Source organism: Tympanuchus pallidicinctus, unplaced genomic scaffold (assembly GCF_026119805.1).
Source record: "Tympanuchus pallidicinctus isolate F22 unplaced genomic scaffold, pur_lepc_1.0 scaffold2, whole genome shotgun sequence".
NCBI classification, from domain to species: domain Eukaryota; kingdom Metazoa; phylum Chordata; class Aves; order Galliformes; family Phasianidae; genus Tympanuchus; species Tympanuchus pallidicinctus.
In genome coordinates this window covers 13,935,431-13,962,548 of record NW_026294721.1, presented here as the reverse complement: position 1 = coordinate 13,962,548, position 27,118 = coordinate 13,935,431, and the positions used below count along the sequence as shown (strand labels likewise).

Genomic DNA, 27,118 nt, shown 5'->3' with positions numbered 1-27,118 from the left:
GGCTTACACTTCTCAGGAGCAATCAGAAGTCCTGACAGTCACACCAGGAAGAAAAGCTCACCACTGCCAATGATTCATTGTATTGCCCAGATAGGCTCTGGAGTCTCCTCCTTGGAGACCTTCAAAGCCACCCGGATCCTTTCACCTCAGCCAGCCTATGGTTCTGCGAAAAGACTGGGTTCAGTCTTAGTACAAAGAACAAACAATATTAACTGATAACACTAACAACATTCTTATCTCTGGCTAGGGACGTTTTGCAACAGTCTGTTGTGGGTTTATTCACCAGTGAGTGCCTCTCAAATCATGGGACAGCCCAGGCATTTTCTACTTTCACTGCTATTAATATTTAGTATAACCCACATACTGCTGAAAATAGTACCAAAGGAGATACATAAATAACTTCCAATCAATTTTTAATTTACTATGTCAAGTTTTATCAAGCCAAGTCTCAGCCAAAGTAACCTTGCCTGAGTTAATTGAACGTAATGTCAATAAACAGAATGGCAATTTTAGCAATGCAGAATAGAGTATTTCTGCTGTGGAGCTGTATAATTTTTGACATTGTAATTAAAAAGCAATTACCTTTGCTCTGACGTAATTTGTCATGCTGTACATCTACAGATCAAAATCAGTCATCTCCCAATAAATGATCTTTGTTTCACATACTTTCTGGTAAAATCTGATAAAAAGGGTGTGAACACAAGTAACCCAAACCAAAAAGGCATCAGATATTAAGTCGTTTTGTTCATCTTCTTCGATCGTGTGTTTTTGGCTTCAATGTTCAGTTGTATGCCACAGTCCATATACTCGCTCTTTCCTCCTGGTTTACTTATGGAGATCTCTACTTCCTGAGGGACTGAGCAGAATCTTGGCATAAACAAGAAAAAGGAATAGAATTATAGCCAGATGGAACATGTATGGCATTGGAGCAGGGTTGGGGGGGTTAAAGAGAAGCCTAGAGCATCAACAGCTCTACAGCTATGTTTGCTTGACTTTGGGCACTTCAGTTTAGTATTCACATTAGGAAACATCTCAGATGACAGTAAGAATGTCGTTAACTTGTCAGGATTGTTGTTATATTCTCTTGGTAAATTGAGATAGTGATATGCTGATGCTGGTGAGGTCTTTTTGCTTTTCAGAAAGGCTAATAAATAATAAAAGCTAATTTATATACATAATTTGTATTGTAAGAATGTTGTTATGTAGAAATGCTCTTTCTTCAGCTGAATTTTTTGACCACAAAGTCCACCCACTTCTGATAGGGCTTGTTAGATTAACAATTCATCTGGTGTTTGGTAGTAAAAAAAATCAGTCTCTAGTCTAATAAACCTGTAACTTCTAAACTTCTGTAACTTCTGTAAATCATTTTATTATGTCTCATCAGCATTAAGCACAGTAAAAGTAAGGACTAAATTTCAGTCTAGCTATGTCAATCTAATCAATAGCCAACATGCCAGAGGGGATATAAGATGTCTCTCCACTCTGTAGGAAGAATAATGAAGAATGGAAGAGTGAATTAAAAAGTCACTACTTGTAGCAAACCCTTAAATGTTTTAAAGGTTTGATCTCTTTAATTCAACAACATAAAAAAAAGGCAGAATTCTTTTCACGAGCAGAAGCTAACCTTCCCAAGAACACAAAAGATCTTTAGTACAGAACAGGAAGTTGCTGGAAGCTGGATATTGGCAAAGTCTACTTTTGCTTTCAATAATAAGGGTAATTACTGAAACAAGCTGTCATGGAAAGAGCAGATACTTCATTGCCTGACATTATCAGACAGCATGAGGCTGCTGGCCTTTCTGGAAAGGATGCATTATCCTAATGCACAATCTGAGAACAGAGCAGAGGCATGACAGGACAAAACAAAAAAGCTGTAGTATTCATAAAATCAGCTGAGGTGCTATGATCATCCTCATGACCTCAACTTTTAAAAATATGATTTCATCTTTCCTCCTATTCAGGCAAGAAATCTCAACTCTGTGTATTAAATCATTTGCCAAGTGCCTCAGAGCAATTCCCTAATAGAAGTAGCAATAAATCCTTACCTACACCCTGCATTCAATACAGTTCGAAGGAAAATGTAGTTGATTAATGAAAAAAGGATTCAGTCAGTCCTAGGACTTGATTAAATGTACTGAGCTATTTGTTACATGTGAAGTGTCTGGTATTACACACAAAAGTTGTGAGACGGATAGAAAATTGTGGATACAGTCACTGTTTTCCTGCTTCCTGTTTTTAGCAGTATTTTTAGAGCAAGAACACTCATATTACTGCTCCATTTCTGTAATCCATATTTGCCTAGACCACATCCTTCTGATCATCTAACTTTCTCTGTAGCATCTCATAGCATAAAAATATGGCTCTATGTAAGGCCTCGAGATAAATATATTTATTATATTAGCTACTCTTTCTTAGGGGCTATTTTATGTAAGAAAATGTCTGAGGGTCACTGTCTTTAGTATCAGGCAGTCTCTCCATGTCCATGCAGGAAGCATGGCCCACAACAGCCCAGCTGAAGGTTCTGCCTCTGGCTGGTAGTCCCAGCACACTGCAGCTATGTCAAGTCCCATACAAAACCAGACCCCTGTTGCCAGTGTCTGGGGGGATCCGGGTCCACTGCATTACATACTGCTAATGCATACAGAAACAAAATCAAGAACCCTTCACAGCTTGATGTCACCTCTGTCCCCACACGTAGGTCATGGAGAGAGCCAGCGGTTCTGCACGGTGACTGTAGGGTGACTGATGAGATGTGTGGGCATCAGCCACAAGCAAATATAAGGTATAAGGACCTAAATGGAATTCAGGCTTTTTGTATTCTCCTGTTGAGCCTCCTGATCCTACAAGACGCCAAAATGCTTTAAATCAAACATTGTGATTCATGGCAAACACCCATGGTCAAGCAACAACTGGCAAAGAGAACAGACTTTTCTGTATTTCATTAGTTTTCTAATCTCTACACTAAGTGCAATGATAACAGGCTCTAGTTAGGTGAAGTACATCCAGGGCTGAAGGAGCACAAATAGTGTGGCAGAAGGGCCACAGAAGTAGCTTGCACAGCACAGTGCAGGTCTGGGGGCTGAGAGCACCTTATCACACAGTAATGAGCATTCCGAGCAGGCTCTTGGCTCTGTTTGCTACGGGCCTGGGGCACAACCCGACCCATTTATCTTGAACAAGTTGTGACAGAGGCTCTCTTCATCAGATTGAAAGCATATTTTCAAAACTGGACACATTTCAAAATGGGTGAAGAAACTTTTCTTCTAGGCAGTGGAACAAAATGCATCGTTAATTTCTCATTTTATTTAGGTTTCTGTGAAAGCATGTTATTTGGCACACCTGTAAGGATTTTTGCTGGAACAATGCTAATGCCAATCACCTGTGTCACACAGCTGTCACTCACTCAAGCACAGTTGCCTGCACTGAGTATGCACTGCATTTTTCAAAAGCACAGGTTTGCTGTTTGAAGATTTATTACGCAACCCCTGATAAGAACAGTAATCTTTGTTAGCTAATATGGCTGAGAACAGCATACGTATCTGGATATCTGTGTTTGAGATAAAGATGAGGTGTTTCACTTTCTGCCACCTACGGAGACAATAACTTCTCTGTGCATGATGGAGGAGGGAGAAAGGGTGCAGCCTGAGGAGGATATGCCCTGTGGCCTGTCCCTGCTTTCCTGGGTGATTATGTGCGGAGTTTCATATTTTAAGTGAATTTCCAAGTTATTTTTCCAGTGTGTTTCTAGCTACTGTTACACAGCTGATATTCACAAGAATATATTTTTTGCTATTTGAGAACACATCTAGCAGATCTGTGCTGTGAGCACTTTAATGCAACTTGATCAAACCAAAACATTCCCAAGTTATCTGTTGTATGCCCCTCCTTGCAGCACATCATACTTTTCCACCAGCTTGACCTCTTCTGTTCCTTGGTCATGCCCGGAAGGGGACAAACTGCTTTCAGATGGCCACAGGTGTGGGGGTCCACTTTCACTAGAACATGAAACTGAATGAGCAACATCATCAGTTTTATTAGAAACCCTGATTGGACAGCCAACATTTTATTATTACACCAGAAAAGGTACAAAAGTGAGCATGAAGACAGATTCTTGACTTACAGTTAGAAATAGCCTATTTTAAAACACTAATATGAATCTGAGTCAATGCAGCTAATTATTATGTTACAGACAGCACATATTAAAAAAAAAAACCATGTAATTCATGTAAACATTATGGGTGAAGTCTTGGGTGTGATTGAGCTGCACCCAGTACAAGACCCCGTATTACAGAGCAAAAGTCTATCTGGAGATGCTCAAAGTTATATCAGCTTGCATGGTCACTAAAATGCATGGCACTACAACCTCCTGCCTGCTGCTTGTGAGTCACGCACAGCAAATCATCACCTCACCTACACAGCTGGGGTCAGGAAAGGCTCCCACTGCAGCAGCCTCTGGATGTTTGTCTCGATTCCAATGGATGGCCAAGCTGAGGGCCCTTCGTGGAAGCTGGAAAGCTTACACTTATTGCTATACTAACAATAAAATGCTATCTGAGCCACAACTATGTTTCCAGTAGGATTTTAAGTCAGTCTTGTTATTTTCTCTTCCCAGCTACCCTCTAAATGCATTCTTACAGATGCTGGCAATGCTCTGAGCAGTTTCTGGTCTCTTCTTGGCTTAGATCTGCCATTTCCTAACCAGCTTACTCACTAGAAGGTAAGAACTGCTCTACTTCTTCCATTACTTGCTTTGCCTGCTCAGAAGTGCCACAGTCCCTGGGAGAAAGGCCCAGGGCCTTGCCTGGCTCTGCCTGACTCAAGGGGACTGCCCAGTAAACAAAACATCCAACCTTCAGATACAGCTACAGGGGGAGAAACTCCAGGTCTTCCTCACTGACTTCTCTACTCTGTACAAATCATGGAATCTATAACATGTGCCAATGGACAACATTCCCTGCTCAGGGAATTTCCCTTCCAGCCCTTCTGAAGCAGCATACAGATCATAGCAAACTGTGTCTCCACTGGCAACTTTCTTTGTGCATGCCCAAGGCAGCCTCTGCTCTGATGCTCTGTGCACAAGTAGCTACATATGAGGGAACAAAAACAAATCTTCTGTCCTCAATCGTTGAACGTGCCTTTGGCCCTTCTGAAACAGCATGCTTGTTTGCTTGTGTGTGTACAGGAATCGCAGCTAAAATACCACCTCCTGCGACTTGGCTGTTAGTATCACAGCAAGGATTCCTGGTTATTGGCTCTGTACAACCATGGTGCTATATATCACTGTAAGCTACATAGTCATGTCCTTTTCAGTTTTGCACACAAATCAAGTCTTATATAGTGTGGAGCACTCTGTTTCAAGGAGCTTCCGTGCTGTTGATGCAAAGACTGCAGTCTGGGTGGCCAGGATTATGTACGCACTGAAGGAGCTGGACTGGCCTGGGAGAAGACAGAAAAGCAAATATTTAGTAGCCACATGAAAGTACAGCAGAGCAACCACACAGGTATTAAATGCAGTGTGAAAGTCAAAGTGTATGTTACACCTGTGCTTATCAAGTGGATGTCTTTTCTTAAGATAACTTTTCTTGCATAATGCTGCAGACATATCTTTGGTGTTTATAGGGGTTGGAGACAAGAATGGATGCCTATGAAGTAAAGCAGGGTGTGAACACTCTGCATGTCAGCTATGCTGTGATAGCAAAAGTAATTACAAAAAGAAGACACCTTTCACTGATCACAGAGTGGCTGCCACACTGGAAGTTCACCATTTCGCTTATCTAGTAATAGCCCTGACTGCTACCCTACATAGCTGTTGCTAAAAACATACTTGTAGGTATGTTTTAGATGTTTTGGCACAAGTACATCCCCTTTTTTTGAACTACTTGTGTGAAAACAACAAAAGCAAGAGATAATGACCAGTGTCAATTGCTATATGTCACAGAATACCAGATGCTGAGCTGGTAAGGACCCACACAGTTCTGCCATGACTTCAGTCCAGTCCATCCTAAAGAGTTTTACTGGACATATAAGTTAATTATTTTATTATTACTCTGTATACAAAATAATTTTAAAGTGTTTGTACTGTTCTATATAGTTGCTTATGGATGTTAACTGAGTGCTGACAAAAAGCCCTACTTTTTATTCTATCTTAAGATGTGAATTGTGAGCCACAGTAACGAGTGTGCCAACACATTCTTTGTGAAGTTATGAAGATTTCTTCTTGTGCTGAGCCAAAGGGAACTTAAATTATTACATGTTTCCCCTTCCTTCCTTTCTTCTTAGCTTATTTCAGCATAGGCTAGAATAGTTCACACCTGCTTACAAGTCCTGAAGTATTGGTTAAAGACTACAGTAGTCCAAAGAGAAAGTGAGTATGCGAGCATCCTAATTCAGTACATTTACGAACCACACCAGTGTTGTTTTTTTGCACAATGTGCAGAGCACTTATTATCAGGTTCAGCAATATCTAAACAGGGATAGATTGCTCTGCTTTCGCGAGTAAGATCCTAGTGCTTCATAAGGTATTTGCAAGGCAAATGTCTCCCTCTGCAGACAACCTTTCCCTTACTTAAAACCAATATCATGAACCCAGTACTTTACAGAAATGTTTATTTAGGAAATGTTCCTATCAAAGTATGAGTTATTTGCTTTAAAAAGCTATTTTTGGCAGATAAGATATGGTTATTAAGCTTTATGAGTAAAACTGAACTCTAGCCACTTTTTTTAAGGTCACTAGAGGACATTGTTCATCATCATAAAGGTCTCTTTACTGACACAGAGGGACAACGGCTCTCAAGCTTTTGTAACTCCTCAGCAGGCAGGCAGAGATTTCAGTCAAGTCAGAACTTGGGCTTTTCTGTTTCCTGAATTCCTATTTCCTGGACTCACCTGACAATGGGAAATTGTAATAATTACTAATGCCTATCATGTGTTATGTCTCACTCCCTGATAAAGCAGCTGGATGGAAAGGAAATTCAAATTATAGTGAAGGAAATAAGGACTATGCTTAACACAGTGTATTATTTGCATGAAGCTGGAAGGAAAATTCTTTACTTGGCTTTTATTAGTGTACATAAAAACCTGATAATATGAAAATCTGCTGCAGGAGGCTGCATTGCTCCTTTGCTGAAGGCAACCGAGCAAAGCCAGCAGCAGTAACACCCTGGAGCACAAGGCAAAGAGCACAAGTGGGAGGCTCAGAGAAACATATAGCCACTGAAACAGATGTGATGGAAATAAGAGGGCAATCTGCTCAATTGGCTGTAAACCAGGAGACAATGTCAAGCAGAGAGGGAGATAGGATATCAGTTTTGTTAGCAAGTAGATACTAATGAGAATTACCTGTAATTGTCTTCACAGGTGATCTTAGTGATCTTAAAGTTTCGTTCTTCTAAGATGTTTCTTAACTTCTTTATGGAATAGCCTGAGCAGGAATCCCTGGAGAGAAAAGTCCTTTGTTACTTGTGATCTTTGTATGTATGAGAAGTTCAGCTGAACTCCACACTGCATCATTTCATTTTATTTCAGATAAGATCTCCTAAAATGTGCTGTAAAATCTATTCTGGTTTGCAGAGCTTTGGTTACCACTTGGCCTTTGCCAATAGAAAATATATGATGTTCAATTGCTTAGCTTGTTTGAAAACCTTTGTGCAGGGAAGTCTGTGGAAAATAACTCACTTCCACCCACAAACTGAGATCTTCATGCGTTATTTATTTGAATTAGTTCAAGGAGTCTCCAGTTGTAGTGACAGGATTGACACACAGAGAGCCACTGCAAAAGACTTGTCACCTTGGGGGGAAAAAAATGACCTTTTGGTACAGAGTATGGGACACAAATGAAGACAGTACTGGGGCAAATCCAGGACTGTTCCTAACACACAGCATTAGTGGAAAACAGCCAGCTGTTCTTTGTTCACAGGATTTACCAGATATTATTAGTGATCCAGTATGAAATACAATTAGAAGATAGAAGCAATACATGTTCTTACAGTTACCTCTCCTTTGCTGTTGAAACAGAAAATTAAGTGGAAACACTTGTGAAGCTGGCACAGGAGAAAGACGTCAAGAAGGCTGGCAGGGCACCAGGTTGCAGCAATTGTTGAGAAAGAGGAATGTAATGGCTTTTCTGATGCTGGGAAATCATGGTACAAAGGACTGAATGTCTCATGCAGGGAAATTAACGCAGATTAGCCTGTCCCCTTTTCTCCAGCAAACTACTATGCAGAGGGTGACCACAATGTCTGGTAAGCTACAAAGATGATAGGCACACGACTGGGAGCCTGTGATAGACACATCAGTTTGTGTGGCAAAGAAACATTCCTGAGTGTCAGTGCTTATGCTAGGGGAAGGATTGCAACACTGCAGCTGACACTGTGACTGATAATGTTGCTGCTTGAGTAAGAGTCTCTCCTGGGTCCCTACTCATTCTTGAGATACACCACAGCCTCCTTACTGACTCACTGTGTCAAAGCAGCTGCCTCTGGCATGTGGGATCCTTAAGAACAGGAGAAACCACTACAATGCATTATAACCATGCAAACACCATCTCTGAAGATAAGGGTCAAAGGCATTGAACCTCACACTCAATGTTTGAAACATAAAAGATCTGCAAAGGAATCCTATCAGAATGAAATTGTCACTCAGGCTCAGATGTGATTTGAGGTCACTGTTTTGATATCAGTAATTGCACTATAAGCATTTAAATTGCAGGTTTATTATAAAAAATGTCAGAATCACAAAATCATTTAAGTTGGAAGGGACAACTTGAGATCACTTAGCCCACCCAAGGTCAATTAAAGCAAGTTGCCCAGGGCTTTGCTTGGTTTTTAAGATGCCCACAGCTGGAGAGTCCACACACCTCTCTAGGCAATCTTTTTCAGTGTTTTAAATCACTATCACACTGTCTCTGGTCACAGGACTTTGTAAAAGCAAGGAAAGTATCATCACTGTGTTTCAGCTACGAGCAACAAGCTGTAACTATTAACAGATAGAAGAGTGGTGTGGTTAGGATGACACCTTACAGATTTATAGTTAGAAAGAGCATCGTGGTGGAGGCAATTGAAAATGAAATGAAATGCTCACCCATCTCCTAGACTTGCAGTAGAAAACTCCAAAAGGAGAGATCTCCAGAAAGAGATCCTTCCCTACGGGCAGTAAGCCCTTAAGTGGGGTCTAGGAGAGGTGCAGCCAGGCTCCACCCCTTCCAGTCACACAGGTGAATTGCCTTCAGCTGTGCTCCCAGGCTGACTTAGTCCTTGCCTCAGGTGATCAATCAGTGGTTCAGGTTGTGACTCAACAGTTCCCATACTAATAAAAAAACTATAAAAATGTTATTCTTTCCAATAAAGTAAGTAGCTAGTAGAGAGAATGCAGAGCAGGTTTTCAGAGTAGGTTTAAGATGGTGGTTAGTGTCAGGCAGTCATTTTGTATCAGAATGGTTTACCTTTGGGGTCCACCGATGTCATGCATAAGCCAAATACGTATTTCAGAAATTTTATCTGGATTTAAGTTAAAGATCTCAACACTTCCAAAAACGCTGTAAGAATGGGACATGAAACATCCTTAGCAATGTAAGAATTCTAATAATATAAATTCTTACTAGAGAATGCTCCCCAACTACTACTGCTTATGAGTGCTGCTGTTATCCTCAGTGAACAAATGTTTTCTTTTTGCTGGATTTTCGTAGACAATTCAATTACCTCTGCTAAAAGATTTTCTCTCCATTCTCATTTTACTTTCATGACAGCTTCTGAAACTGTGTGCAGATAGAAACAAACTCAAGTTCTTCCATCTACAATACTTATTCTCCTGTTAGTTTTGTTGACAATGGTTTTGTTTGGTGCAAGGGAAATGAACATGGCTGTTCTCCTGACCAGAATAGGCTTCATCATTTTGTATGAGACTACTGCCAGGTAGCATGAGCAAGCACAGTCAGAAGAGCTCCACCAGCAGTTAGAAACATGTAATTCCTATAGCATAGTATGCAAACCTAGATTAAATGTAATAAAGCTACTTTGTGCAGTAATATCATACTAGAGATCTACCTATATACACTGAGAGGGACTTCAGTTAGAGTCACTGTATAGAAGGAGTTAAGTGCATCAACTCTACAGCAGCCAATGGTTTAGATTCCCACATGAATTCACCAAAATCCATTCTGCACCAGAACTCGCTGACAAGAACCTGCTGACAAACACACATGCCCAAAAGAAACAGGGATGCTGGGGATACCTGCTGCTTCTGAAAGCTCCTGCTTCTATTGATCCATTGAGCATCACGTGAACCACACCGCATGCTGCTTCTGCAAACTGACCAAAATAAATGGACGTTATAATCTGACACTGCATGCCATGTCTCCAGAGAATTCTCTGACTTCTTAGATGTCATCAGAACTGACTTATACAAGTAGAGAATCTGGACCCTGTTTCTATCTACGTCCTTGCAAATAAAAGCTTCTAAACTCTTACAGCAATACTGACATAAAGCTGCATCACCTTGCTGTCACTGTTTTCAGTTTATAAAATGGGATGCAACTTTCCAGAGCCCCAGCAGCTATAGCTGTCTGATGGGGCTGCCTACTTTCTCAGTAACTCAGTAACTCAATAACTGAGTAATCCTCAGGCTGCCTGGACTCCAGTAGTGAGGATGTGCCACAACCAAAGTACTACAAGTTTAAGGATGTGCAAACCATGAAATACTTGCCACCTCGTGACTCACACTCTGTGTACTTTTGTGGTTGGGATTTTTCTCTCCAGTGATTTCAGAAAAACTCATGGTAAGTTTTGATTGCTAAATTACTGGATCATGTAATTGTTCTTTTGTTCTTTAAACTTGCGTCCAAATATTTCAAGGCCATTACATCACAACATGATGTAGTCACAGTACTCCAGATACATAACCCAAAGGTAGAATAAACAACTTTGAAAAGCTTAATACAGATGACTGTACTTATCAAACTCACCAAGTCCCTTTACTTATAAACAGTGTATCTCAAAACCAGCTTGAGAGCTTTCAAGTTACAGGAGAGTTTAATTTTGTATAACTTTCCAACACAGTAAGAATGTGTTTTAGCAGATCTTAAATCTTCTTGGAGTAAAAAGCTTGTAGTTCAGCAAGCCTCACTCTGTATGGTGGTCTGTCCCTCCTAGACCCTAGAACTGTATGTCAAAGCTGTTTTGAGCTAGCAAAACTTGATGGATGCTAGTTTGCATGCAAAACATTTTTTAATGGTGAGAAGATTTTTTCTTACGCGCATGAGATATTAAGCACACATTAATGCTTGTTCTACACCTAGAAAGTCATCTATTAATAGTCATATCAAGACTAAAGTCTTCTGAGACACATAAGATTAAACTGATCAAGGTGAGTATTTTTCTGGCAGCTGTGTGAAATGAGCATTCTGTAAAGTGCTGATTCCACAAAACCAGGCCAACTGTTTAACTCAGTCTAGCAATGTCTCCTTCATGTGATCAGAGCTGGGACACGCATACAGATGGGCACATCATAGGGACCTTGGAAGGTAACACTGTGGGAGGACATCCTCTTCAGGAGTATGCTGGGAAGGAGCAACAGGACTCTCAGCCACTTGCTGTGCTAGTCTGGGAGCTGCTCTCAGCATCAACAAGTTCTAAGTTTCTATATTTTTGTAATTTCAGTCCTGTGATTTAATTAAGGCTTTTATTATAATTATTACTGTAAGCCTTATTTGTAAAGCTGTCTGCCAAGTGTTGTTCTAGACTCTGGCATGTAATCTCTGCCCACAGTAAAAATGCCCAACTCTGCTGACAGCTCTGGTCCCATTATGTAAAGTCTGATAGAAGATTTCCATACTCATACTTGTTGGCACCTAAAGCTAAAACTCATGTGAACTTTTACTTTTCTATTTTTTAAGTCCAATCTGGAAACTCAGATTTTTGACAGTGTCAGGAACTTCATGCCTTTTAACATTCTCAGATGAGAGGAAATTTATTCTACACCTTACCATCTTGGATGCCATTTTCCAGAATACAGAGCCAGAACTGCCTTCACATTCACTCCATTTTGGACAAGATTCATAGTTGATTCCTGAGAAGAAACATATTTATAGAAAAAGACTAGGGTGAATATTATTAAAATGTTAGTAGAGAGTTGTTCCCTACCAAAACTAGTTGGCTACATGAGGAAGTTCTAGGAGAAAAGAGAATTTACATGTGTTCAGAGGTCTTCCTCTTTACTCACACATCTCAGTGAGACAGCTGGCTGCCCCATATGCAAATAATTCTCAGAAAACCCAGTACAGAAAACACATATTTCTAAATATGCAGAACAGGTTGGTTTGTGACATATGAATTTCTGACTGTACCAAATTTTGCCCAACATTTCCAGTAATTCCAGCCCAAGTTTACAAGTTTAGAACTTGTTAACATTAGGCATCAACAGTCAGGAATTGTGTGGGCAGCATAACCTCAGGTCCCTCCATACTGCCCCCCTCACTTTGCCTGGCCTACAACCAGGACTCTTTTGAATGGAATTCTTATTTTGCAGTTTGTCCCACTGCAGTTAAAAGAAGGTACCAAATGACATAGATAAAGTGATCATTAGTCCCAGAAGCATTTAATGTCTTCCTTGTAGCCAAAAAGATGTGTTTTTTAAACTGAATTATTTTCAGAGTTCCGTAACATGGGAGAAAAATGATTGTGGTTTTAAAAGAAAAACATGTGAAAATGGACAGTATTTATGTCTATATGTGAGAGAAAATAATAATCTGGAATTCTAGTATGCATATTTGGTTTGCAAAAGTTAGGACTTGTTACCCGGAGCTGAGGGGTCTCCACACCATGAAAGCCCATCAAGCATATAACCCAGGAATGTGTCCTCCAAGGTAAGGAAATGCTGATTGGATTTTGAATAAAGATGAACGAGATCATACGTCCTGCTCCAAAACAGTGACTGCAAAATAAGATACAATGTGCAATAAATAATACTTGAGCTGGTCAGGAAATTTTCCTGGAGAAGAACAGAAAGTTTTCTTAATTGTGATAGTTCTAGTTTCCTATTCAAATGCTGCACGTTCCCATAAGCAGATTAGTTCTTAATCCTGCAGCCCTTCCTCCCATTTCCAAATTTTTGGGGTGATTATTTTTCATGGAAATGGATGCATTCAGCCTGCAAAGCATTTTGAAAGAAAATTTTTTACTAGTTCACATAGCATACAGTTTGTAGAGCACTTTTTGACTACAGATGGGAGAGCAGCTTTTTAGAAGCAGCATTCCTCTGACAGAAGGACTGCATATTCCTTACCAAGATCTGCAAGCTCAGGAAACAGGGACATCTCTGCAGTGTAACCAGGATGACCCTGGCAAAAATATCAGCCATCCTGGCAAAACAATCAGCCATGTCCATCTACTGACAGTTACTATGGAAAAGATCCACTTCTCAGAGCCCTGCGCAGACACATTGCTCCTCAGCAATGCCCCCTGTACAGCCCACCGTGCATCCCGCTGTTACCTTGTTGCAGGGTACTGGATGACTTGCCAACTCCATTAAAGGCTGATAATCTTTTGTTGTAGCATTACAGGGATTCTTGTGAATGAATGCAGCTTTTAATGATTCCCATATTTTAAGGCAATCCTTATCTCTGCCGAAAGATTGAATCATAATTAATTTACATTTATTATTAAATATCTTTAATAATTATTAATATTTATGATTGTGAAATAATTTCCTTCTGTTAAATTCAAATACTACAGATAAATTTTTAAAGAGTTCCAACTTGTGCTCAAGTATCAACATATATTATGCATTAAAAAAGCAGAGTATCTTCAGCAAATCAAGTATAAAGTGAGGAACAAGCAGTTCTAAAACATCTGAGCCAAAACTATGCCGAGAGTCTACCTGCCCTCCCAGGTTGCCCAAGGAGGTTGTGGATGCCCCATCCCTGGAGGCATTCAAGGCCAGGCTGGATGTGGCTCTGGGCAGCCTGGTCTGGTGGTTGGTGACCCTGCACATAGCAGGGGGGTTGAAACTCATTTAACATTGTGGTCCTTTTCAACTCAGGCCACTCTATGATTCTATGAGTCTACTGAATTATTATTTTTTTTTTTTTTTAACAAAAGCAGAGGTCTGGGTATTTTGGATCTGATATTATTTGCAATTGAGGGCTAGCTTTTGGCTAAGCACTTTGTTGAAGCTATAGCAGATTTGTATAAGTATAGGTGAGATCTGAATCGTGCACTCCAACTCCAGGACATTATTTTCCAGTCTCTGTATAATAGCAGTTCTGGCCCTTTTGCTCTCACTGGTGTGAGTCAGAGGAATCTCACTGCATTTATATGAGGGGAACCAGTGGATGTCAAAACACACCTCAGTCTACATTCATTCCTAGCTCGCTGCTTCATCAGCCTGGTAAATAATGCATATCTCTGCTCACGGAAACAGGGCTCCTCTTGCACCACACTAACAGGAAACTGGTGCATGGTGCTGACAAGAAATGATCTCTGTGCACCAATTTATTGCCATGTTCCATGACACTGCAGCACATAAGGTGTGAGTCTGCTCAGGGCATCTGATTTCTTATACCTGAAGTAACAACAAAAAACTTACATTATGATGATTCCCAATTACTGCCTGCCTGCTCATTTCAGACCCACTTTGAAAGCCTGCCCCTTCACTGACAGCCATCCAGTGATTCTACAGCTTTCTCTTCCCTTTATGTAAATTCAAAAAGCTGCATTACCCCACTGTCTGCATGCAGAAAGGAGCTGCTCTGGCTAACTCTGACTCATCCACTCCTTCTCCACTATTTGTAATCTCCTCCTGGGTATTCCTGTTGCCTGAAGAACCAATCTGAAGAATGGCCTTTGTCTTTGGTAAAGACAGGGATGCTTTCAGAGCACTGTAAAAATTGCAGGGATCAGTTAGTGTGTGACATACACAGAGCTGCAGGCTTCTCCGTGTGTGCACACAGGTACTTCTGAGTACCTGGGGTACTCAGGTAACAGGTAGGAGGTGGAATGTGATTAACCCTAAAAAAGAGTTCTAAAGGGATTAAGTGAAATTGGTAGTAGTTTACTGAGGATTCCAGAACATTTCACAGCTCTGTGATATTCCCAGTGGGTGGCAACACTGTCCATGGCAGGGGGTTGGAGCTGGATGATCTTTAATGTCCCTACCAACCTAAGCCATTCTTTGATTTGGTAATTCTATGATTCTTGCTGCTTAATTTGATCCAGATTGCGATTTGAGCATTAGAAAGGTAATGTGAAACACATACTATGAGCTGTTTGTATTACAGAAGGCCATGTCAGTGGGACCCAGAACCACTTCTCAGCTCCCAGCTATTTCCTCACTGTGCTTGGATGTGCCTGCACATGAACACCCTTCCCTCATTCCTAAGCCTGATGGAGAAGAAACATCACAGGCAGAGAAGGTCTGCTGTTGTTGAGATGTGTCCAGAAGTGCTCCAGCACCTGGCAGCCCCACGAAACATCAGGAGTGCCCCTATCAGATGTGTTGCAGGGCCCCATGCTTGTGTCATGCCAGAAAGGATTGGGCAATCCACAGCAAGTTGTCCTGGCTTTTCTTCCCTTCTGCCTTTTCTTATGCAGTGGCAAACCTAAATTATCATCTTATTTGATAGTGGTTATTTGGTTCAAACTAATTAACGTGGATACTCATTCATATTTGGCAGCTTGATTACAACTTCTGTATTGTAACATGCTTCTTGTCCTTGCCACAAGGCTACAGCCATTCTCATTCCACAGTTGGCTGCCCCAAAGATTTAAGAACACCTCTTGTGTTACAGACAGCTGCTTCTCTGCTCCCAAGATTTATCATCACAGTGTGCAGATTACTTTGCTGTGGTAGGGTCATGAGAGGGAGCATTGACATGTTTTACAAAGCACAGAAACTAGCATCTCTTGGGCCTCTACAGACCCAGGGAGCTGGTTGCTCCAGAGAGCAAGTCAAAGCAGAACTTAACTTGGCATATTATATTTTGTTCTCAAGGAGTTTGTCTCTGGCTGCAAACTCTGTAAGCATCACAGAGAAATCTTCATCACTTTAACTTCTGGTACCTCACAGGGAAATATCTGGGAGAGCAGTGTTCAGCCACAATCCTGACAGCACTGAGCAAAGCTATGTTTAATGTCACAGAGGAGGTAGGGCTTAGCCTTCATAGAAGGGAAGCTCTTCTACACCTGGTAATGAGTGTGGGACTTTTATTTGTACCACACAGAAGAATGATAAGGCATAAAGATGGACTTTCATGAAAACTCAGCAATTCCAGCATTATTTAGAAGTCTAAACACAGATCTTCACAGTAAAAACAAATAAATCTACAAAAGCTAAAGAATATTTCACTACCCTCTCCTACCAACATGTCAATTTTTACATAAGAATAAAAATAACTCACTGGTGTGCTCTGGAAGGCTATTTTTCTGGTAGGAAAAACAGGTTTCACCTCACATCTTAAGAGCCAGAGAGAATTATTTTTTGGCTGATACACAGCTGCAGTGAGAAAGCTTTAGGATTTGTGAATCCCAGCTCTGGGAGAGATGGAATTCTTTACAGCTTCACTATTGATATATGCACTAGAAACAAAAGAAAGAAAACATTTGCCTGCTGTGTAGTACTTAGCACATGCAGCAAAGGTAAGGGCAGAGACATGCTGAAGCTCAGGTTCTCCTGAAGATACTATGGGAAGTCTGCTGGCACTTGGTATTGCTAACAATTCTAGAAAGAGCACCTTCCTATTGAAAGATGTACACCTCTCTTGCCCAAAAAAATCTATGAAATGAACAATTCTCTCAAGGCTGCTGTGAGCACAGAGGAGAGCAGTTCTCCTGGAGCCAGTTGGAAAAGCAATGTTGGCTTTTTCACTGTGCTACAGAGTTTTACCCACTGCATGGCCTGGGCTGCTTCAGGTGAGGAATCACAGCCTCTGCTTTCCCTTTCAGAGCACCACAGGAACACAGCAATGCCTGTGGGGAGACCTAATCCACTAAACCTAAAAAAATCTGCCATGTCAAAGATCCTCCAACTAGGAAGTTTTCCATCACAGAAAGGATTCATTTAATTCGTCCACAGAAGGAGAGCTGGGAGAGAGATTGCCAGGAGACCATGGTGAATGTGCTTGCTTGCCACACAGCTGCAGGACTCATGTTCTTTTTCCCTGGTTTTGGTTGGTTTTGTGTGTTTTGGATTGCATACTAATTCTGCATCAAACAAACATCATGTGTATTTATTTTTGCAATAATGAGTTTCTTCCCTCTAGGCTAACTTTGTTTACACTGAAATATTTGAGACCTTTTATTCTACTAAAGAATCTGAAATATTTAAGCCAAGTTTCTCTGACAGATAAAATAAATGCACACATATTTTATGTGTTTGGGTGGTTTTTCAAATGCATATTTTTAATGAGCATTGTTTGGGAAATGTTGGTAAATTTGAAATAACACTTAACAAGCTTAAAGGGAACACGGAACCTGGTGTAAAATCAGGAACTGAAGCTGCAGCCTGTTCTCTGGAATACAGGGATTGCAGAACTGGGCCTTACAGCCTTTTGCAAACTGAGGCTCTATATCCTGCACTGAGTACAGCAAGAAACAAGAACTGAGATACAAATACACATCAGCAGCACCCCACTTCCTTCTGAAATAAGAATGTTATGTACACAACAAAACATGTCCTGCATTTTTTCCCTACATCTGAGTATAGGCTGTGTTTTCCAATGAATATGAGTGTTTCTATCCATTTACCTTTTTTATGAACATCAGATAAATTTATGAAAAGGAATCTGGGGCCAAGAACATTTCCATTAGCAGCTATCCTAGAAGCCAAACTTTAATGTGCATATTATAAAAATGGACAGCTTCTGCATCATTGTTTCTTGCATATCAGTGCACTGACCTGGCTAACCTTGAAAGAGCATCCTCACACTTAAAGGAATACAATGGCATTGAGCTATCTGGGAAATCACTATTAATTTTGTGTAGTGTTATTTTATTCTTTAAAAAAAAAAAAAAAAAAAAAAAAAAAAACACAAAAAAACCTGGACATGACAGAGCACATTCATTCCCAATTGAAATTGATGTAATTGGTATAATATCAGGGATGAGTTTCATCCTTGGTGACTTCAGCTGCACCAAGAAGAACCTCTTGTTTTAAGTTCATCACTGGGCTGACAGTGGAAGCTAAAAACACCTTACAAAGAGTAAGAGAGTACAAAGAGTATTTCCTTCAGCTGTGTCACCTTGAGGCTTTTACTCAGAAATTTGAGGGATGTTTGAAGTATGGAACCCATTTTAAATTCACAAGTGAAAATGATTCTCATGCTTTGGTCTGGAGAGCTCAGTCGGTCCTGCCCACATTCTTCAAACCCCTCTGCAGGAATGAGAAGCCCCCTGGTGAAACATGGCCTTCTGTGATGGCTTCCCAGGATCCCAAGTTTCCTTTCTAAAACAAAACAATATAGAGAGATTTTGATTGTGATCTCTCACAGTCTTTGAAGGTAAGGTCCTTTATAAAAGTGGGCTTTGCAGGGATTAAACAGGGCAGGCAGATTGTGAGGTTGGTGTTGGAGGCTCTGGCCTCAGCTGGCAAGTCATGCTGGCTTTCATTAGGGTTGGTGCAGCTTTGTGCAGGCACTCACCCCAGCACCTTTCTCATTTGCTACCATCAGCCTGAATAATAATGCAAGTACACACCTGTGCACTTAGAAACTAAAAAGTGAGTGAGAAGTTCTGTGGTTATAACAAAGATCCTGAACCATGTGAGAAGCATTCATACTGAGCTTTACTTTTAAGGCACCTGAGAATGAAATACCTGGAGACTGCACGCCGACAGAAGTAAATGATGCAGCAATAGTTCTGTACCTAACAGACCCACCTTTGGGTCTGTTAACCTACCAGTTTTCACAGAATCACGGAATTGTAGGGGTTGCAATGGACCTCCAGAGATCACTGAGTCCAAGCCCCTGCTACAGAAGGTTCCTTACAGCGTGCCACACAATTATCTGCCTCTTGCAGTAGCCAGAGACTGTGGTGTTGTTTATATGTTCATCTTCAATTTATTTTTCATATGAACTTACGAGTAACTCTGCCTACATGCTCAAATGTTACACAAACTATGCTGTGTTGAGGGGAATCCCTCTGTAACCAAGAATCTTTTTGCTCTATACTTTCTGCCCTAAATCCTTCTGCTCCCGCCCTTGCTGCCCTTTCCCTTCTCCCAGCCTCGCCGTGTCACTTATTTGGTGTTGCAGCAAGGCACAGCCCTGGCAGCTGCAGTTGGACTCAGGACGAAGAGTCAGAGCCGGTCGAACGCTGCCATCAAGTGGCAGAAGGCGCTGTCTGCAGGCTCTGAGATACCTCCAAACGTGAGAAAAAAAATGAGAAATCAAAGCTGATTTAAGCAGTGCTTTTAGCACTGAGAAGATAACAAGGGGAAAAGTTACCAGGGGAGAGAATGAAAGAAAAAAGTCAGAGATGCTGTCAGTCTCAAACTCTTCAATGAGGACTAGCATCTCACTACCACTTAGCTTAATTATAATGGTCTGTTATCTCAAAGTTTTGATAAATGGTTTTTTTTTGTTTTTTTTTTTTACATCTTGATTTTGCAAGCATTGCTCTCTGTAAAAGAAACAGTTCAAAAGCCAGAAAAGTAAGAATTGCAGAACTGCCAGACAGAGAGACATTCAAAACCCCACCTTAGAAAGGCTGCTGCAGGCAGAGCAACTGAAGTCCATACAGCAGAGATGCAAAGTTTGGAGGCCAGGAAAAAACTTTTTTTTCCAGACAAGGTGAGCTCTGCTGTTATGTGGTCCAGGGCTGTGTTCACCTACAAGGAATGATGGACAACAAGTGATGGCTCCTCACCACCACTGTTATTTCCCCTCAGGGCTCTGAGGTGTTAAAAAGCTCTCCAGTTTTCACCAGACCTGAGGAATGACAGCTGAAGGCCACCATCAGCAAGACCCCCTGAGAAGGGCTCTTTCCACGGACTTCTCTACACATGCATAGAACAGAATGAGAGCAGAGAGAGATGAGAGGGAACAGGACTGCCCCTTTATCACCAGCAAGGCCTTGGAGTGCCTCATCAAGAATATATATCAAATAGACAGTCTAGCCCAGCTCAGAGCAGGTTGCTCAGGACCATGTCCTTTCTGGTTCTCAGCATATCTAAGGACAGAATCTCCACAACCTCTCTGGGCAACATACTTCAATCTTGAATTGCTCTCAAATTTAAGGTAGTTTTTCTTATGCTTAAATGGATTTTCCTGTACTTTGTTTAGTGAGAATTACTTCTTGTCCTGCAGCTAGAGCTGTAAGCCCCCTCTTCTTTTCTCTGATAAGATCCCTGCTAAACAGCCCCAGCTCTCCCAGCCTCTCCTCTGTTCAGATATTTCAATCCTTTAATCACCCCTGTAGCCACTCATTGGACATGATGCCTTTGTACTGGAAGCCCAGCACTGGATGCAGTGCTCCAAGTGTGGCCTCAGATTTGCCCAACAGAGGGGCAGAAGAGGTCACTGTAACAATTCCTTTTTTTTAAAAAAAAAAAAAAAGAAAAAAGTGTTATGGTTTTTTTTGTTGTTGTTCTTCTTTAAATAAATAAGGAAAGATGAATCCTTTGCAGTCTGATGCAAACTAAATTCAGAAGCTTCAGAAGCCTGCAGTGCACTCCAAAAGAGGTGTTATTGCATTACTAGTAGGTAGTAACACAGCACTCTCCAGATGATTGATTCAGTAAAAGTGTCTCAAAGCAAGGTGTATTTTCTTCATGTAAAAATCAAACCTCAGTTAAGCTGAAATATAATGTCATGGCTACACAAGATAAAGCTATGGTTTTTTCTTACATGACGCTGAATCAAATCATAGCTGCTATGAAGTGCCATGCTCCATGTGAAAGTGTTAGCAATCAGTGAGCATGGGAATCAAATTAAAAACGCCCAGCAGAGCATGAAGGCATAATGCAAAAACAAGCATACGAAAACCCCAACAGATTGCTCTCTGGAGGGAAAGATGCCGCAAGTACAATAATATCTCACACCAAATCATGGCATCACGTGTTCCTTTTAACAAAATAACCACCATCTCTACAGCACACAAAGGAATGGAAAGGCAAAAAATGCACCATGGTCATGCAGACAGAAGAGAAAGCTCTCCTGAGTAAGCTTTTGCTAAATTTAATGGCACCAGAAAGTGTCAAAATTTCATGGAATCATAGAATTATTAAAGTTGGAAAAGACCTCTAAGATCATCTAGTCCAACTATCTGCCTAAGAATGATATTGTCCACTAAACCATGTCCCTGAAAGGGCATTCTACCACTAGCTTTGGGTACATTATTTGGTCCAACTGCTTTTAAAGGGGACATCCACAGTGTATGTCCATGCAGAACTGAATGAGAAGGACTTTGCTCCTCCACCATTTTGCAGTGCTGTGCTGACACACAGTGATGGCTGGGCCTGCACAGCCACATGTGCTACCAAGGTGGCTCCTTGCCTACATCCCTGTTGCTCTCTTACTGGCAGAAGTTGGATAAAAAATATCTGTCTTGTCTCTAGCCATGCTGAAGCAGTAGGTCCTTGGAGAGTTGACTTGGCTTGAGTGAATCAGAAGGGAACTGCACATCTGTGGGGGAGTAGTGACTATCTGCGAATAACAAGTCTGTTGAGCTGCAAATGTCAGATGAGTTCATTTCTAAGCTGAAAAAGAAACATTACTTTTGTTTCTGAAACTGTGAAACTTTTTTTCTGAAACTTTTCTTCCCTCTCCTTCACAACGTCACTAAGTGTTAACTGTACCCAAACCCACATCAGAGACAAAGCCGTAAACTTCACTGCAACAGGTTTTATGCTGTGTCTGTTACGGTCTGTTCTCCCCAGAAAGGAAAAACATACAGAGCTCTTGAAAAATATCCTCTAAGCAATGGATTACATAACATGCACATGAGGTCAGCGCGGGCTCTGCATGGTCATAAGAGTTCAGCTGTGTGAAGCATATATGCGGAAATTGCCACAAGGTAGGATCCTGTCTCGGGTGCTAGAAAAGTCTTCTGATTACACCGAGTTACATTCCTGACAACTTAAGTTTTATACCGCATGAAAACTGGAGCTTGAGGACAGCAAGTGTTCGGTTAGCCAGAAGAGGGAGCCTGTGTAACTGGGAACGGGGACAAGGAGCAATTCGAGGTCAAATTCCTTCCTGTGGTCAAAACCGCCTCTGGCTGTTCCTCAGACAAAGCTACAGAGCATACCAATGGCCGAGGTGGATGAGTAAGGGAACTCAGCAAGACCAGAGAAAGTAAAATGTGCATCTTTTGTTAATGCCAAAGAAAGTAAGACTACCGAGACGTGGTAAACTGTTCCTTTAGCTCTGTCTTTTGGCATCAGCCAGTATTTTGGAAAGCCAAGAAGAAGTAAAACCTGTTAATATGAACACCTAAGTGTGCAAGTAATGACCGTGTGCGTCACGTGCAGGGCAGGACCCCCGAAGCCTGCTCCTGTGTGGTCAGTGATGTTTCCTAGGATTGAGCCAAACACATGACAAGAACTATTAAATATTCCCTGCCTGCTTCTCACAGCAGAGGTCCCAAGACTTCACAGCACACAGACAGTAAAACAACGTGCACTACTTGGGAACTGCTTTTAGTGGGAACTGCAATACAGCACCTGAACTTTTGGTTGGTTTTGAAGATGTGATAAAATCTGATTGCATATGAGGTGCTTGTGAGACTCTGCAACAGACAGCAGCAGTCCCTCCAGGAGCCTCATTGATGCTGGGTTTGGGGCCATGTTTTGAACAGAAAATGAGGTTTCAATGGTATGAAAAAAAAGTAAAACCATCAGAAAAAACACAGGTTTTAAAGCAGAGCTTTTAAAAAATTACATGTTAGTGACAGATTAAAAAAGGCTCCACCAGACTCTGGACAAATTGGTGAGGAAAACATAAGATTTCTAAGCAAAGCAGTGAGGTTCCCACAATAGTAGCAGCAACAAAAGATCTCGCTGAGTGCAGGACGCAGCTTGATCAGTTCTCAGGAATGCCCGAGTTTCAGTTCCACGCTCCTACTCCCTTTCTTTGATGAAGTACAGCAAAGATCCCACGCAATGGAAGCTTCAAGGCCTACATTAATGATGAAAGAGTGCAGGATGAAAGATGGAGGGCTCTCTGATGTGTCCTAAAGGCACTGGCTTTATTATCAGAAAGCACCAGCGCTAAGAGTAGTTAGTTACATGACAACCTACATCTATCTCAGTAGGACCAGAAATGGGGAATCTAAGGTCAGATTCCCAAAGAAGACTCCTGGGTTTTACTTCTCTGCCCAGTAAACTCCTGAGCATTGCAGGTGCTTATTAATATTTTTCCTTTTTTGGTGCTCTCTTAAGTAGATTTCACAGTTTCTTTATTAAAAGTAAATAATCTTTTTCAAAAACCTACAACAGACAAGTTGTTCGAGCTGTTAAGCATGGCTGGATTAAGCACAGCACAAAAGATTATGCCTTGGAAAAACACTCCTGTTAGAAAACTTTTGATCATGAGTTTGCAATTTTAAAAGTGTAATTAGGAAAAAAAAATAAAGAAATGATTCCTAGTAATCATGTTGTGAACAAAAACACTTTAACAAGGATTCCTGAGTTAAAGCTGAGTCCATATTTCTTTAATAAGTTAATATGCACTTTTAGAAAACTGTATGTGATGTTGCAAAAGCTTCAGGAGCCTATTATATAGAGAAGCTTCCTCATCTACACTGCAAGCCCTCAGGTGTTTAATGTATAGCACACATTAAATCTGTGCAGTCTGGCCATAATTTTCCACCTGCTCATTTCACTTAAAATGCTGCAAATCAGCTTATTTGAGCAGTCCAAGAGAAGACAAAATCCAAACAGAATATATACAGCTTTGATTTCATTGGCACAGTGGTATGAAAATCATAGAATCATGGAATCATAGAATCATGGAACCATAGAATCATAGAGTCATAGAATCATAGAGTCATAGAATCATAGAGTCATAGAGTCATAGAATCATAGAGTCATAGAATCATAGAGTCATAGAGTCATAGAATCATAGAGTCATAGAATCATAGAGTCATAGAATCATAGAATCATAGAATGGCCTGGGTTGAAAAGGACCACAACAATCATTGAGTTTCAACCCCTGCTACATGCAGGGTTGCCAACTACCAGACCAGTTTAAGACCATTTCCCCTTGTCCTATCACTATCCCCATAAACAGCCATTCCCCCTCCTGTTTGCATGCTCCCTTCAAGTACTGGAAGGCCACAATGAGCTCTCCCCAGAGCCTTCTCTTCTCCAAGCTAAACAAGCTCAGTTCCCTCAACCTTTCTTCATAGGAGAGGTGGTCCAGGCCCCTGATCATCTTAGTGCCCTCCTCTGGACCTGCTCCTGGGTCTCCACACTTTCCTGTACTGGGGGCCCAGGCCTGGACACAGTACTCCAGATGGGGCCTCACAAGAGCCGAGTAGAGGGGGACAATCACTTCCCTCTCCCTGCTGGCCACCCATTTTTTAATACAGCCCAGAACACAGTTGGCCTTCCAGGCTGCAAAGACACACTGAGGTTGAGAGGTTGCAATTGTCTTTTTGCAGATGAAGAGCAGGATGGTTATGTTAGGAGGCTCACAGTGGTGGAAATGCCCACTAGAGCTAACTGAGGACACACGACAGGGTGGCTGGTGCCATGGGGATGAGGTTTAGTGGGTTCAGTGGTGATGTGTTGATGGTTGGAGCGCATCCTCTGCCAACCATCCAAAATGCTCAGTGTCCCCATTACCTGCAGGGAACACATGGCTCTTCTTACTTTGTACTCTGCCTTTCCTTGTGAGGCTAGAAAGCAGAAAATTAGCTCTCAGCCCTAATTTCTGATGGGGATCCAGGGAACCTTTTCTGTGAGTTGCACAGTCTGACAGCACCCAGTGCTCCAACGGGCTGAGCAGGGCCCTGGCTGTGGGCTGTGCCCAGGGCTGCCATGCCAGCACTGCTCACCATCCCATCACAAAGGACGAAGTCATTCCCACAAGCTGAAGACAGCTGTTTCAAATAACTCCACTGCATTTCCCAACATCCCTGTCCATTCTATAAATCTGTACCAGACCACCTCCTTTTCCTGTTTAGTCTTGGTTATGAGAATGCAAAGTTAAACACTTCAGGATTTTTGGCAAGACAGGATTTTGTGAATTACTGTCACCTCTCCTTACACCAAGCTGTGAGGATCGAGTTCTGGCTTAGCTGCCTGCCCAGAAGTTGCAGTAGGTGCTCACCAACTTTTGGCTCTCGACCAAAAGTTACTGATGTTCACATTCTTTCCGCACACAGATTCCTTAAAAACCCCAACTTGGGCACAGACAGTTGGAACCACAGAACCATGGCATCAGAAGGGACCCACAGGGATTACCGAGTCCAACTCCAGGCATCACAGGACCACCCAAAACCCAAACCGTATGTCTGAGAGCACTGCCCAAACACTCCTCGAACCCCAGGAGCCCTAAGAGCGCGTTCCACGGTGCAGAACCTCTCCCCGTGCCCAACCTGACATCCCTGTGATGCAGCGGGTTTTTGGGACCGCGCTGCCTCGCACCCCCCAGCCAGGGGCACGCAGCACAGGTGAGGCCGAGCTGCCCTCAACTCAGGCACAACGCGACGCCAATACTCACCCCAGCTCCACGCGCCCCTCGGCGAGGTAACTGTAGCATCTCCCCAGGACGATCTCCCGCAGGTTCCTGGTCGTCCCCCTGCCCTGCCACCTCAGCGGCTCCAGGCTCGCCTCCTCTTTGCGCCCCGTGAGGGCGGAGGCCAGCACAGCGGCCAGGACGAGAGCGATCAGCAGGATGGCGATGCCGGCCAGCAGCACGCAGCGCTGCCGCCTCCGCGCCGAGCCGCGCTGTGAGGGCATGGCGAGAGGGGCGGCGGAGGGACAGCGGGCACCGAGCTGCGGCCCGGCGCCTCCCCTTCTGGCGGCCGGGCTCCAGCACCCAGGCGGCCCACCGCCCGCGGGCAGCCCCGCTGCGTTTCTTAGAGAGAAGCCGCTGTTCTGGCTGCTGCGACTTCTGCTCGCGGTTTTGACTCTCCGGGTCGCAGTTCTGAACTTTTGCCTCTCGGAAGTGAATGTCCGAAAGTCAGTCACAAAAGCGAAACTCCTCGAAGATTTGTTTAAATAAAGATTCCCCTTGCGGCCACCTGTGAATGAGTGAAACTCGAGTTAGGACGACCACAATCTAGTTTCTCGACGTTAGTTTGCTCCTAAATGGCAGGCATTGAATCCCATTTTACCTGTTAATCGTTAACTTTACAGCAGTAATGAAAATATAACTTGGGTCATCAACAACGGCAGGCTTGGTTTATCATCCCATGAGAAATTAAGAAAGAAGGAAATAATCTCAGTCCTGCAGATGGCTTTGGTCTGGTTGTCATGGGGATTTCCCAGGAAAACAACTGTGCACATTGAGGTTTCTGAGATGTTGAGAAATAACACAAGGTACGGCTCTGCAGGGAGGAAGTTCCTTCTCTACACAGGGCAATTCTGCTGCCTTAAGTCAGAAACCAGCATAACAAACATAAACTGAAATAAACTAAAAATAGACAACTAAAAATAGACAAAACTTCTGTACGTCCCCATAATGTTAACTATAAATCGTTAGTAATCACAAAGTGTCTGTCTTTAATGGGTTCTGTGTGAGAAAGGGCATTTGTGACACAGCTCCTGTAGGTTCTAAAGACCTGAGAAATGCTCTGACAAAGCCTTCAGTGGTAAGCATATATTAATCATATAAACTTATCTTTGTTTTGAGATCTTATTTTCAGAGATACTGACCTTGGGAGAGTTCTCGGAACTGAAGTTTCAGTTCTGAAGCAGCGTATCTCTTCCTAACCTCAGCAGATAGGTCAGGTGAGAGAGCCAAGAAAATGCTGCCATGCACCTTCCTTCAGCTGAAAAACTGAAGCTGTCTGGCTTATCATCACAGAAAGAAGTTAAATAGCTATTGCTAATGCTTGTTTTCACAGAATCACTGAACCAAAGGGGTTGGAAGGGACCTTTGGAGATCAGTTACTCTGCTGAAACAGATTCTCTACAGTATGTTGCAAAAAATATTGGTAACGATAAAAATACGTGAAAGATTTCC

At 42.1% G+C, this 27,118-nt stretch overlaps 1 protein-coding gene across 2 annotated transcripts; it reads right to left on the bottom strand.

The window, feature by feature from the left end:
- Window positions 1-4,013: 4,013 nt before the first annotated feature.
- LOC128080133 (ADP-ribosyl cyclase/cyclic ADP-ribose hydrolase 1-like) lies at window positions 4,014-26,890 on the bottom strand. 2 transcript variants are annotated; one of them, XM_052682025.1, is made up of 8 exons: window positions 25,652-26,888; window positions 13,483-13,612; window positions 12,789-12,924; window positions 11,978-12,060; window positions 10,228-10,304; window positions 9,440-9,532; window positions 7,339-7,434; window positions 4,014-5,436 (listed from the first exon to the last, which is right to left on the bottom strand). In XM_052682025.1, the coding sequence occupies exons 1-8, from the start codon at window positions 25,888-25,890 to the stop codon at window positions 5,355-5,357; spliced, it is 936 nt and encodes a 311-aa protein (XP_052537985.1). In that variant the 5' UTR covers window positions 25,891-26,888; the 3' UTR covers window positions 4,014-5,354. The 2 variants fall into 2 exon arrangements, with proteins under 2 accessions (XP_052537985.1, XP_052537986.1); XM_052682026.1 differs by lacking the exon at window positions 9,440-9,532 and having other exon boundaries at window positions 25,652-26,890.
- Between the last annotated feature and the right edge of the window lie 228 nt (window positions 26,891-27,118).